At 38.0% G+C, this 13,902-nt stretch overlaps 1 protein-coding gene across 2 annotated transcripts in view; it reads right to left on the bottom strand.

Moving 5' to 3' along the window:
- The window catches only part of rxrab (retinoid x receptor, alpha b), a 69,061-nt gene that overhangs the window by 39,882 nt on the left and 15,277 nt on the right, over positions 1-13,902 (bottom strand). For both annotated transcript variants that reach the window (XM_053653798.1, XM_053653799.1), the window contains one exon: positions 1,651-1,895. In XM_053653798.1, the coding sequence (XP_053509773.1) occupies positions 1,651-1,895 (245 nt within the window). The remainder of the gene's footprint in view (positions 1-1,650; positions 1,896-13,902) is intronic.

Here is a 13,902-nt window from a genome sequence, read left to right as displayed (position 1 = left end):
CAAATGGGATCCAAATATTTATGTTAAAATGGTATAAACACTTATCTTTTGTTCTGGGATGAGTAATGAACAGAGATTTATAGCAGAGGCGTTGGCGGTTTGGTCATATATCAACACTGATGGGATTCTCACAGCCCACATCCTCAGATAAAGCAGAGTGAAAAACAAATCAAACCAAATATTTCAAAACAACGTGTAAATTACTTTCTGGCAAAACGGATCTATTAATTTTATCCCCTGTAGGAACCTATGATGTCCGGGCTATCAACAGGATGTACACACAGTGTGTGCGTGTGACACGTGGGTCTGGCTGGGTGTTAAAAATGTTTCATTCTGACATACACCACATGGCTGAGCAGCAGGTTTTAACGGCTGGCTCATTTCCCGTCTGCCCAGTCTCTGTTCAGGCCTCTTCTGGGCCTCTGCTAAGCACTTTCAGCCGGCCAATAAAGATCACAGCGCCCATGTGGCACAATAAGAACATAGATGAGACAGCCCAGTCACACATCAAGCACTAAGTGCTAATGAGTATTAAAGGAGGGCACTTGAGGCTCGCTAAGAACCCCCCTTTTTGCTAACTATTAAACCCCAAATGGCAATATCTAGAATTTTAATAAGCAGACCCCCTCTGGATTTAGTGGCTAATTTAGGGTTTTCTGGAAAAAAAAACAAAAAACTTGTGTGGTGAAACAGAGGGACAAGCACCTCATTGTTTTTATTCCTGCTCAAACATGTTGGAGCTCCATGTTGGCAGCACACAGCACTAATGGCTTCCTCTCGTCCCTGCGAGGCCTCATCTTAATGAGCAAGTGTTTCTAACAAAGTCCTTTATGACAAATATGCAACAAGAAGTGTATTCTATGGCTAAACTTGTTATTGTGAAATACAACATCGCAGCGACACACCTTCACAGTTCACATGTGTGAGTTCATGGAAAATATCTCACTTTATCTCGACAAGACAGTGCAAAGCTATAACAGGTTAGGGGACACATTACAAAAAAAAAAGAAAACATGAGAAATATTTGGCGGGTGTTTATGAAGGTTCATAAACATCTCACAAAATTTATCCTGGCTGTGTATTGTTTATTCTCCAACTGGCACAACACAAAGAATCACTTAATTAAAGAGCCACACAGTTATTATTCATAATAAAGTTCCATGTATTTGCCTACACACTATGCAAAGTTAACGTTTCTCGGAAAACAAACAAAGCTCACAATAATACGACTAAAAAGTGGAATTACATCATTTGGAAATTTCAGTATATATTTTTTCACAATGTGTCATAAAATCCTTTTCATATTCACTACTTGCCTTCACTACTTGACACAAATCCAATAACACCACAAACTTTTATGAGGACTACTTTTTCCATGTTAAAAACGTCCATAATAAAGCATCGTTCCAGACTGACTAAAACACAAACATTAGAAGGAAATACTAAACTGTTTATGCACATACAGTGTGCGTGTGTGTGTTTGTGTGTGTGTGTGTTCATTTTATGTCCCAGGTTCTCAACAATTACAACAGATACAATAGTTAAAGTCTCTGTGAATCTTAGCAGAATCAGTAAACACAATTTTTGTGCTGATGAGAGGATGAGGAAGAGTTTTCCAATAGCCTACACAAGACATTATAAGGCACTTACTTGTGGACTGAGACTAGGTCTGAAGGCCATGCTGGTGCTGGAAGGCCCGGTGATGGAGGGATGGCCCATGGGTGAGCTGATGACGGGGAAGGGCGATGCTAGGCCATTGATGGGTGAGTGAAGCTGACCCGGAGTGGAGCCCATGGAAGACGGGGTGAGCAGGGACGGGTGGAGCGGTTGAGGGCCAACAGCACAGTGTCCAGTCGGGGAGCTCAGAGGAGACGAGTGCAGCTGGCCTGATGTGTCTGGGGGAAAGAGAGGGAGAGAGTGAAAAACTTTCATAAAAAATAAAAGAAGCAACTGTGATACAGCACACATGAAATATTGTAGGAGAGTTGACAGCTTTTTGTGGAAGATGTACATGGTGCTTTAAAATTTTAAAGCATGATCATTATAAGATCTTACTGTATATGTGTCCATATACATTTAAATGGAAAAGTAAGGTCCTATTGATTGTGCTAAAACATTGGTAATGATCTGAAAATTTGTCATGGTTAAAGATCTAAGATCCTTTTTTTTTACTGAACCACAGCCATGATCAAAACACTCAGAGAATACAAATCCACTGTAAACAAATTCACACCACTTCCATTTTTAACAAGGGTTTCAATCTACGCCAGTTACATCAAAAGTGTATTAGAGGCACCTAAAACTTGAGCCAGAGTCACACTGCCCTTTTTTATGCTTTGTTTCACTTATGCAAGTGACTCATAAACTTCCGAAATCAGAAATCTCACAATAAGATATCATGCTTGTATAACCATGGAAACATTACAGTAGTGATGTTCATGGATAACCAGACGAATAGGCTGTTTGTGCACAACCCCACTATCACATGCTATGTTTTTATTGAGCTGTGTTGGAATTACATCTAGCGCGACATCAGCTGTCCCCATCCCCCATGTTTCACTGACATTTGGATTGAACAGACGGTCTGGTGAGATTGATCAAAACCCTCAGAGAACACAGTACGTATATATATATATATATATATATATATATATATATATATATATATATATATATATATTTACATTTTCTGTACTACTTATCCTACACAGGGTCGCACGTATCCCAAGGCACTTGGGGCATGAGGCAGGGGACACCCTGGACGGGGGGGCCAGTCCATCGCAGGGCACAATCGCACACACACTCATACATCCATTCACACACTACAGCCAATTTGGAAATGCCAGTCAGCCCATAATGCATGTCTTTGGACTGGGGAAGGAAACCAGAGTACTCGGAAGAAACCCCCGAAGCTTGGGGAGAACATGCAAACTCTGCACACACAGGGCAGCAGCAGGAATCAAACCTCCATCCCTGGAGGTGCAAGTCAAACTTACTAATTAAGTTAGTATTAACCACATATATATGAGCTGACTGCAAACAGAAGGTCCTGTCTTCCACCAGATTCTCCTGAGTGTCAGTGTATGTATATATATATATACACAAGTATATATATATATACACACATATACATATACATACACACACACACACACACACACACACATATATATATATATATATATATACACACACACACACAGCAAGTACACGCTCCACACTACACCAAACACAGCACCTGTTTGTGGTCAGTTCATGAACAGTGCAGCAGCTTCCAAACACCTGACTAACTTCTCAGTGACAAAATAATATAGTAGTAATGTGACTCGTTACTATCCAGCTTCTTGTTACAGTATTAAGTTTTTTAAGGATTTTACATAGTAGCCAGTGAGTTAGAAGCTATGAGCTTGTTTATGGTAAACTACAACATGTTGTTGTATGGCCTGTAATCAACGGGCCTCCCTGTATAGTAACTAGATATTCCTCACAAAACGCTGTATGTAATAACACATCTTAAGTGTGAAGCACAGTAAGAGGCAGTAAGAGTTACAGTATACGCTAGTAATGTCAGACTGGACTTCTACCAGGAACCTTGACTGCCAATTGAATACTTCACAGACTGTCTTGCCACCTATCTGTGTGTGTGTGTGTGTGTGTGTCTGTGTCTGTCTGTCTGTCTGTCTGTCTGTTTGCACACTACACCAAGCACATGCACCATTGAAATGTTTCAACAGCTAAAAGGGCATATTTGCACACTGCACAGTTGCACACTGCGTATGGTCTTTTTTTTCCTCCATGGCGTTCTGTGCAGCATGCCGTGCTTTACCGATATCATGGAAACTCATTAAATCCCAAACTAGCACGGATATCTTTTGGGCCTTCTTGGCATCGGCTCTCCCCTGGCCCTCGGCCAACTCTTCACCTCTTCACACACACGTTACATGTCTCACGGGTGCAGACAGCCCCACACAAATGTGTGCATTCATACAGTCGGTGAATGTAAACAGTCATGGCTACAGAGCTCTGGAACTCCTCTATATCATAAACAACACGTGGACAACTCATTAGTCTCCACACACTCCCTATAAAGAGAAACCCTATCATATAAGCACAACTTTCCTTCTATTAACATGCTCGCAGAATCAATTACGGTTCAGTGGACTTAAAGAATGCCATGAAAGTAGAGAATTCTCTTCTAAATTACCACATAGTCCACACCCTCCAAGGAGCAGCTCCTTTATCCACAGTGTTCATTACTGTATTGTCACACAACAAAACAGTGGCTTTAAGACGCACTGAAACCTGCTGCTCCATTTAACATGACACTATCAATAACATTTCAGCTCTGGCCATAATCAAGCAGGACAGTGTGAGCATCAAGAAAGAAAATGATCTCCCTCTGCTGTACAAATAGTGTGATCTAAACTGAAGTGCAGAATAAATACGTTCATGTGAAGTGTTTACCTGATCACTCAAACACCTACTGAAAGATAAACAGTGGATAAACAGAACTGCACATGGTTACGGAGCTGCACTCCATACATAGAGTCTATTACTGCTTAATTACTGTCAGTGTGAGTTAATAAGCCAGTGACAGTGATGGTGTTCAGTGTGATTTAGTGGTACATGGCTGTGTGTGGAAACAGGGATAAGATTAGGCACACATGTTCTTTCGATACTGGCCTTTACTGGAATACTGGAAAATACATCAACGCTACAGTTTCTGTTCCTAACAAGGTGACACTAGTGACTGAATCAACATTTCATAGCAGAGACTTTGAGCAAATGATCAATGTCAAAGACAGCTAATTAATTTGCCATGTATACACTTTTATTTGAAAAACAGAGGCAAAATATAATCAGAAACATTCACATATCCACATCTCCCTTTCTATGACACTTACATAGAATCTTGTGATCTTTTGCTCTCAGGTCCTGAAGACTATGTGAGTGCACGATTGGAATGGTCACTTGTTGAAGCACTGGTCACAGCATTGCAAGTTAGTCTAGTTTTTATCTTTGGTTTATGGGCTTTAATCAAAGTTCAAATTCAGAGAATGTAGTGAGGAGCTGCTACACAAAATTACACTTCAGGATTCAGAATGATCTATGAACTTAAACTAGAGGTCAGGAACCTTTTCAGCTGGCAGAGCAAAAAGCAAAAAAAAAAGTTATGAATTTTTCATTGAAGAGCCAGAGAAAAGTTTACATATTTTTCGATGTTTTATATATGTCTTCTTGTTATTATTTTTTTACGATTATTGCATAGTAAAAAGTGGTAACGTAAAAAATGCCATTTCACATTTTGTGTGTTCTTGACCTAACAGCCTGCACTTCACCTAATAGGCCTGTAGGTGGCACTTGGATTTCATTTAACCAACTATGATAGTTTCATCAAATGGTAAATCAATACAAGATGCAGTAAGTAAGTAAGAGTAAATTGAACACTGCTTACCATTAATGCAACTTCCACAAATATAAATTCATCTGGAAAGAACAATACTCGTCTTCTTTTTTATTTCTTTTAGCCATTTCACCTTGTAGTTTTCAACCCATTTATGAATTAGACCAGGAAATTCACATTGTCCAATGAAATTTGAGCTTGTTGTGCCACATCATGATTGGTTGGTGTATACCTGACAAACGGGCATCGATTATGTAATTATGCAATATTTTAAAATATGTAAAGTTTTTACTGATTCATCACCTGAGCTTTCGTGATTTGTAATTGCTTTTATCTATTTATTCCCGCCAAATCACTGAAAGAGCCATAGGTATCCAACCCCTGACTTAAACTCTGCTCTGATTACTTTTCTGCCATGATGGAGTGAATTATATAAAAGTTCAGACCCAAAAAATAAACATCAGCTTGTCAACTTTAGAACCATATAAAATCAGATTTCAAACAGGTCATCTCTTGCACACTTGCTGTCTTTCTAACTATATAATTACATCAGTGAGGATTATCTGGCGAACACTGCGATGCTATTCAATGCAGATAAATCAGAAGAACAATTTTGTGGAGAGAAATGTTTTTTCCTCCCTGATGTGCTGAACTCACTGGCGTTCTCGTTTTTATCTTTGGTTCACACAGAAAGTGAGTCAAGTATCTGAAAAATTAATGGTTCTCTTCCCTCGTGTGAGTTGTGAACATCTGGAGCTGACAGAAAGCGTATACTGTATGCTTGAATGGTCAATGAAGTCGTGTTTGGAATAAAAATCACTGTGATCTGGGGCACCTGACAGATTTTATCATCAGAGGACCATCTGAAGGAGACTGAACAAGCAAACCTGACAGATAATTCTGATACTGTAAGGAGCAGTGCTATGGCACAGACTTAGTTTACCACTACAAGTTACAAAATATAATTAAGCACCTGTCATGCTGGTATATCAATTTCATAGCATCTACACGCCTCATATTCAAGAGTTATTTCTGTCAGAGGGAACATTCATTCCCTGCATATTAACCTGCTGTAAAGGTGTCTATCATGAAAGAGCTTCCTAAAACAGTGTAGGGAGTAGTGTCTCTAACAGACCAATCACTGTGGACAATCTGGATCTAGAGAAGTACTGTCTATAAATATCTGAGTAAACTGAATAAATTATGTATTTATGGGTTAATCAGAGTAAAGTAGCAGTTTAATTTAGCTATACAGCAGAGAAACAGGACTTTCACCACATAAAACACCTGCATATGGTGTCCTGTGCTATCAGACACTTCACAGTTGGACACTTGTCGAGGGATGGACAGATAGCAACAGATTCTGAAGATAAACAGAGACACCAGCTCAGGCTCTGACACGAGTGCACGGTTTTGCCCAGAGCAACCAACGTGCACTATACTCATTACATTACATTACAGCATTTGGCAGACGCCCTGATCCAGAGCAACTTACCATTATCTCATTTATACAACTGAGCATTTGAGGGCCTTGCTCAAAGGCCCAACAGAGACAGCTTGGCAGTGCTCAAAATCTTCCGATCAGAAGTCCAACGTCTTAAGCGCTGAGCTACCACTTCCCCAATACTCACTTCTTTCATCCTTACAGAAATGTGAAAATGCCACAAAGACATTGAATCCTTCTCTTCAGTTCTATACGTTCCTGATTCAATGCAATCTCTCTGGAGTAAAAATAGTTGTGCTGAAAGAGATGAAAACATGACTGCATTGATGTGTCACTTGGTGCCTGTATGAAGGCCTACAAGGAGAGTCACAGCTGTTTTATACAGTAACATTAACATTTAAGGACAAAGACAAATAACAACAGGGAGGACTGAAGTTGTGTTCAAGATAATCTTCATTTTATGAAGATGCTATCCAGACTCAAATATATGCCATTAAGTGTGATGAGAGCACTACAGATCATAGCTGGAATGTTAGCCAAAGACTTTCTGCATTTTTGGTGAAGGCACAAATAGGATATGCTTCATAACCGGAGACATTATCAGGACAGGATAGTCAGAAGTCACCCTTCCTGAAGATTCAACTACTCCCTTATTTTCCACAGTCTGTATTAATGCACTTAAATCATCATACTTTTGGAGTTACATTAGTTGCCATTTTTTCGCCTAGGTAAATGGATAACATGGGACTGGGCAGCACACTGGAGCTTTCACTAACTTATAATTTGTCCACCCTTGTGGTATTAGGTACTACATTAATTATAACCCCCCATATATATCTTCACAAGTTATTGGGACACAATCCATTGACAGTAACTAAAAGCAGCATCAACATTTTGCCAGTAAATCTATTAAATTTCTCACACAGGGGCTTTGTAAACAGGCAAGTAATGACACGATTGTAAAGAAAACTTATAAATGAGAGAACATTTCACTGTGGCTGTTCCATTGAGTAAAATAAAATGCTCAGAGAGGCTTTGAGACCCGATTAGTGCTGATAAAACCCTACATTTGATAGCTTCCCTTAAGCTTCTCTCCACATACACCTGAGAACTGAAAAGTTAATATACTGAAATATTATTATTATAAATATCATTAATATTTCATGGTAACTGTGATTGTAACAGTTTAAATTACAGAGGCCAAAGCATGTGGCATTACTGGTTCCACAATCAACAAAAGACATTCATTTTGCATTGATAAATTTTACCAATAAATTATGTTGCGATTCGCCTCTCAGGCATCTGTCATATGAATTCTATCAACATTTACCATACTTCAGCTCTGCTGTTCAGCCTTTCACACAACTTCAGACTGTTTTATAGAGATGGCGACTGCAATCATCAGGAAAAAATTAGCTCAACGCTAAGCACACGGTCCTATTGGCTCCTTGGCCTGTTCGCACTTTTTGAGGTCAGTCCAGACATTCCATTGGATAATCTGTTCCATTTGCCAACTCTCTCTCTCTCTCTCTGTCTTTCTGTCCCTGTCTCTTTCCCTCTCAGAGCAACTACAGGACCCTTTTTATAGGCCCATTTTGTACTACCTTTTAGCTAGCTTTTCTTTGCATTCATGTGGCGTGCTTCATGGTAAGTGCTTTTATCAGCTTCATGACAGGATACATGAATACGTAATGAGTTCTTGAGTCCTTGATCCCCAATGACCTGAATGCTGGACTTTTGTCAGCACTTTCCAGTAAATCTATTTTCTACAACAGGCCAATAATAAAGCACGGCTGAATTAGCAGCCACGCCACATCAGAGTCAGGACGAGAGCTCAGACAAGCCAAGCTATGTTTGCCCTCTGGAGCTTCGGTTACTTTTCCCAACATGCCTTACTTTATTCGCAACAAAAGGCTGTCATTGCGGCAGGCTCTAACCGCAAAGAAACAGATAATATACCATTCTCTCACACTTCAATGTGGCCGCTTGCTAGTGTTTGTGGGAATTAGATCGGATCTAGAAATTAAAACACTGAGAAAAAGACACAACTCTTCTCCCTTAAACCACAAGATTATAGTTCGCTTAAATGATTACAGTGTGCAAACAGCAGCAAATAATCTCAACTCAGGCTGAGACAGGAAAGACAGGGAAAATCTAAGGTTTGCACACACTTGGTATTTGAACTACTTGAAGTGTGTTGCAATAGTGTCCCAGGAAGCTGGTTGAATGCCAACAGTGTGCAAATCTGTCATCAATGCTCCTTTGAAGAAAATGAAATGTATGTTTTGATCTGTTTGACACTTTTTTGTGTCTCTTCATGATTCTGTATGTGTGACTTCACTATTACAATAAAATAATCTTTCTTCAGTAGTACCAAAAATAGTGGAAATGTCCAAATTTTGGACATAAAGGGATTAAAAATAAATAAATAAATAAATAAAGGTCTCCTAAGCACACTATTTTTCACAAGCTAATAGCATACCAGCCGGCACTAATTACACACACACACACACACACACGTTATCTATCTTCTGCATTAAGAAAGCATTTCTTAGCTGATTCAGTCTGGGTTGAAGAAATCAGTGCAGTGATTGGGAAGTTTATATTTCGAAAGTGGACAATGCAGCATTTAAAAAAAAAAACCCCACACATTTTAGCTTTCACAGCACAACTCACTAACAGCTGACTGTGAAATAAAGCACCTTGTGATTCTGTCACACCCAGTTGAGTCACACCAGTTGGGTTGCCAAGGTTGTGGTTTTACACCCAATTGGGATAGTTTTGAGACAACAAATCATAAGTGTGTGTGCATCATCGCTAACTTCTTTCAAAAATTAGAAGATTTAGAAAAGGAAGACAAATGAAACTCCCTTTTCTAGAATTTTTTGAGGTAGTTTCTGGTCTTTTGTGGAGTTTTTGAGATGCATCCGGGTTGGAAGTTTTGTTGAGACCTGACAACCGTCACATGGCCTGAGATCTAATGTTTAATTAGCCATGTTTAATTTTGTTCCATTCTAAATCACAGCTAAATGCTGCTAAGTGTTTGAATGGATCACACAAACACTGCCATTATAACATTTCAATTATTGTACTTTTATAATGTTGAATGTTTTAAAATGAAACCTCATACACATATTCAGGCAATGCCTATTTTTTTTGCTGTACCAAAAACAGGCACCCTACTATATTGCATTGTACAATTTTTTGTGTGTGTGTGCGTGTGTCGTTACACCCCTACACGTTTGATATAATATGTATAGTAAATCAAATGTCCCTCGGTGGTGGAATGAACTTCCAACCTCAGTCCGGACAGCAGAATCCATCACTAACTTCAAAAAATGGCCAAAGACCCACTTAACCTATGGTGAACACTTAACTAACCCCTAACTTGTCCCCCTCTCCCTCCGTAAAAAAATTGCTCTTACTCAGGCTCTTACACCTCTGTGCATTTTGTTCCTCTAGCACTCAAATAAAAATTGTATGGTAGCACTACTTTGGTATTACTACTTGCTTGTATTTTCTCATTTGTAAGTCGCTTTGGATAAAAGCGTCTACTAAATGAATAAAGTTAAACATAAATACAATAATTACTTGATTGCACATCTGAAGTCACACTTGAATTCTGAATTAAGTTCATTTTGAAAGGCAAAAATGGCAAGTGTATTATAAGCATCTTCAGACATAAAGTTGTTAACTGTACTTCATTCATTCATTCATTCACGAGAAACAGTTTTATCCTGGACAGGATAGTGGTCTGGAGACTATCCCGGGAATACTTAGATATTTAGATATTGAACTCAAGTTTATAAATTTTAAAAAATTAAATTTAATGTTATCCACTGCCTTGACTTGGAAAACGTAATTTTTTGAATTTCTTCAAGTTGAGATTACTCATGTTTTTAAGGCAACGTTTAACCACCTGAAATGTTTTACAGTGTGGGCATGAGGTGGGAATACACACATTTCACACAGTCATTCAGACATAGTGGCAATTTTGTGAAGCCAGTTCACCACTGGCATGTTTGTGGGAGGTGAGAGAAAACATGTCGAGACATGTTCACACAGACAATAACTCGAATTCAGTATCAAAGTGGGGACACTGGGGCAGTGAGGTGGCCATGAGCAATGCCAACGATCAGGCCACAATCAAAGTGTTATTAAAAAATCTTTTGTGAATATTTTGAAATAAGTTAATAAGCATTTTTAATAAGAATAAATGGGGCAAAGCAGTGTTGTTTTAAATTGTCACAGTGTTGTATTATATTTCCATATAAGTGAGTGAGGTGTAATTAACATGGGGGGTGGGGAGAGGATGTCCTGGTCCTGTGACACCAGAGAGAAGACACATGAAATCCTCATAGTGGTGTGCCAGTGTCTTAGAAGTTGATTTATATGTCATACTAATGTTAAATAAAATGTAGCATATTTGTAAAAACTATTTATTTATATATACTTATAGTTTTTTTTCCTGTTTTTGTGTATATTTCATACTAAACTGTTTCAGAATTTCAAATAAAATCTAAGATAAAACAAAGGCAACCAGAGCAAACACAAAATGCAGGTTTTAAATGATAATGCTAGTTATTGAAGCAAAAAAGTTACCCAATACCAACTGGGCCTGTGTGAAAATGTATTTACCCCCATAGTTACTAATTCCCTAAATCTATGAAATTGCATTCATAATGGGGTTCAGCTGGACTAGACACAACCAGGCCTGATTACTGCAAACCCTGTTCAATCAAATCAACACTTAAATAGAACTGTTTCAACAGCATGAAATTGGTTAAAAGGTCTTACCCAGTAACACACTATGCCAAAAAGAAATTCCAGAAATGATGAGGAAGAAGGTGATTGAAATACATCAGTCTGGGAAGGGTTACAAAGCTATATCAGAGGCTTTGGGACTCCAAAGAACCACAGTGAGAGCCGTTATCTCCAAATGGAAAAACTCGGCACAGCAGTGAACCTTAACCGAAGTGGCTGACCTTCAAAAATTCCTCCAAGAGCACAGAAACTACTCGTCCAGGAACTTACAAAAGAGCAGAAGACAACATCAAAGGAACTACATGCCTCTCTTGTATCAACAATTCATGACTCCACTATCAGAAAGACACTGGGCAAAAATGGCATCCATGGAAGAGTGGAGAGGCGAAAACCACTGCTAACCCAGAACAACATTAAGGCTTATCTGAATTTTGCCAAAACACACCTTGATGATCCTCAAACCTTTTGGGAGAATGTTCTGTGGATTGATGTGTCAAAAGTGGAACTGTTTGGAAGACAGGGATCCCGTTACATCTGGCCTAAACCAAAAACACAATATTCCACAGAAAGAAAATCATACCTGCGGTCAAGCATGGTAGTGGAAGTGTGATGGTGTGGGGATGCTTTGCTGCTTCAGAGGCAACTTGGGCAACTTGCAACAATTGAGGGAAACATTCTGCTCTCTACCAGAAAATCCTAAAGGAGAATGTCCGGTCTTCAGTCCATAAGTTGAAACTCAAGCGCAACTGGATTATGCAGCAAGACAATGATCCAACGCATAGGAGTAAGTCCTAGTCCTAGACGTAAGTGAAAGACTGATCTCCAGTTATCGGAAGCGTTTGGTTGCAGTTATTGCTGCAAAAGGGGGCACAAACACATTTTAAGCTTAAGGGGACAATTCGTTTTTCACATTGGTGATAGGTGTTGGATAACTTTTTTTGCTTCAATAAAACAAGTAAATAAAAACTGTGAATAAAAACTGTGTTTACTCAGGTTGGTTTTGTTTTATGGTGTATTTCATTTGAAGATCTAAAACTATTTAGTATGAGATATACACAAAACATACTGTATATTTACTGAACATGTACTGTATTTTTGTCAAAAATGCCTGTGTTTTCAACAGTCTCAGGCATTTTTGACAAAAATACAGAACATGTTCAGTACATATAGGCTGTTATTAAACTTGGCATGTATAACAACTGTACTTTTGTAAACCTAATGGACTTGTCTGGACTTGTTTAGGCAACAGGTGGCATGATAATTAGTATTCAGATGTATTACTGTAACCCTTAGTTATACAATCATGTTAAAAAATAAGTACACCCCATGGATGTTGTTGGCTTTTTTGACATATTTGGACAAGCAAACATTTGATCATCTTTGAAACAGTGCCTATTAATAAAGCTGATAGACTATCAAAGGACACATAAAATTGACATTTTGTAGTAATTTTCACAATTTAAATTAACAAAAAAAAAACAAAAAAACAAAAAAAAAATCAGTCACATGGAAATGTAAGTACACCCCTACATTGTTTTTTGGAGTTAGGGAAGGAGCTGATGATGATGATGTTCTTAAATTCATATTTAACATGCCAGGTGCTTGCTTATGAAGTTATTAATATTGTTATTTTTAACAGATGAGTTGACCCTGATTAAATGCAGTAAGAACAATGTTGAATCTTGTAATGCCAGTGCAATCACAATAATCAAGCTTAAAAATAAGTTATTTCAAAAGAAATTATTCTGAAATAAAGTATTTACTTCTAATGTAATGTACATGCCTAAACAAAATCTGCCATTAGTCGCTAAATTTTAAAAGGTGCATAAAATGTACTGTGTAGATAAAAATCAATTTATTAAGTAACTTTTTAAAAATTGTTTTAGTTTTAAATAATGACTAACGTGTTCAATTAAATTATTTAAAACATACATAACTGTTATTAATTAAATAATTAAATAAATAATTAAAATGTAAATGGTTAAAATTTACATTTTCTTACTTATTAATAGCTGCATCACATGTATACCAAATCGAATATTTTGTATTAAAGGATTTTATCATGAATACAATGAATACAAAGGCATTAATAAGTACTTACATCTAGATGTTACACAACATAAAACATAGAACCTTTTGTATCAGACCCCCAATTTTTAGGCGAGTAAAAGTATAGGAACAGATCAGTCTTCAAAGTAAATAATACTTAACATTTGGTTGCATATCCCTTGCTTTCAACAAGTGCATCAAGCCTGTGACTTATTGACATCACCAAACTTTTGGATTCTTC

Source organism: Ictalurus furcatus, chromosome 22 (assembly GCF_023375685.1).
Source record: "Ictalurus furcatus strain D&B chromosome 22, Billie_1.0, whole genome shotgun sequence".
In the NCBI taxonomy this organism is placed as follows: domain Eukaryota; kingdom Metazoa; phylum Chordata; class Actinopteri; order Siluriformes; family Ictaluridae; genus Ictalurus; species Ictalurus furcatus.
The sequence above is the reverse complement of the archived record's forward strand: the minus strand, read 5'-3'. Positions and strand labels throughout refer to the sequence as shown.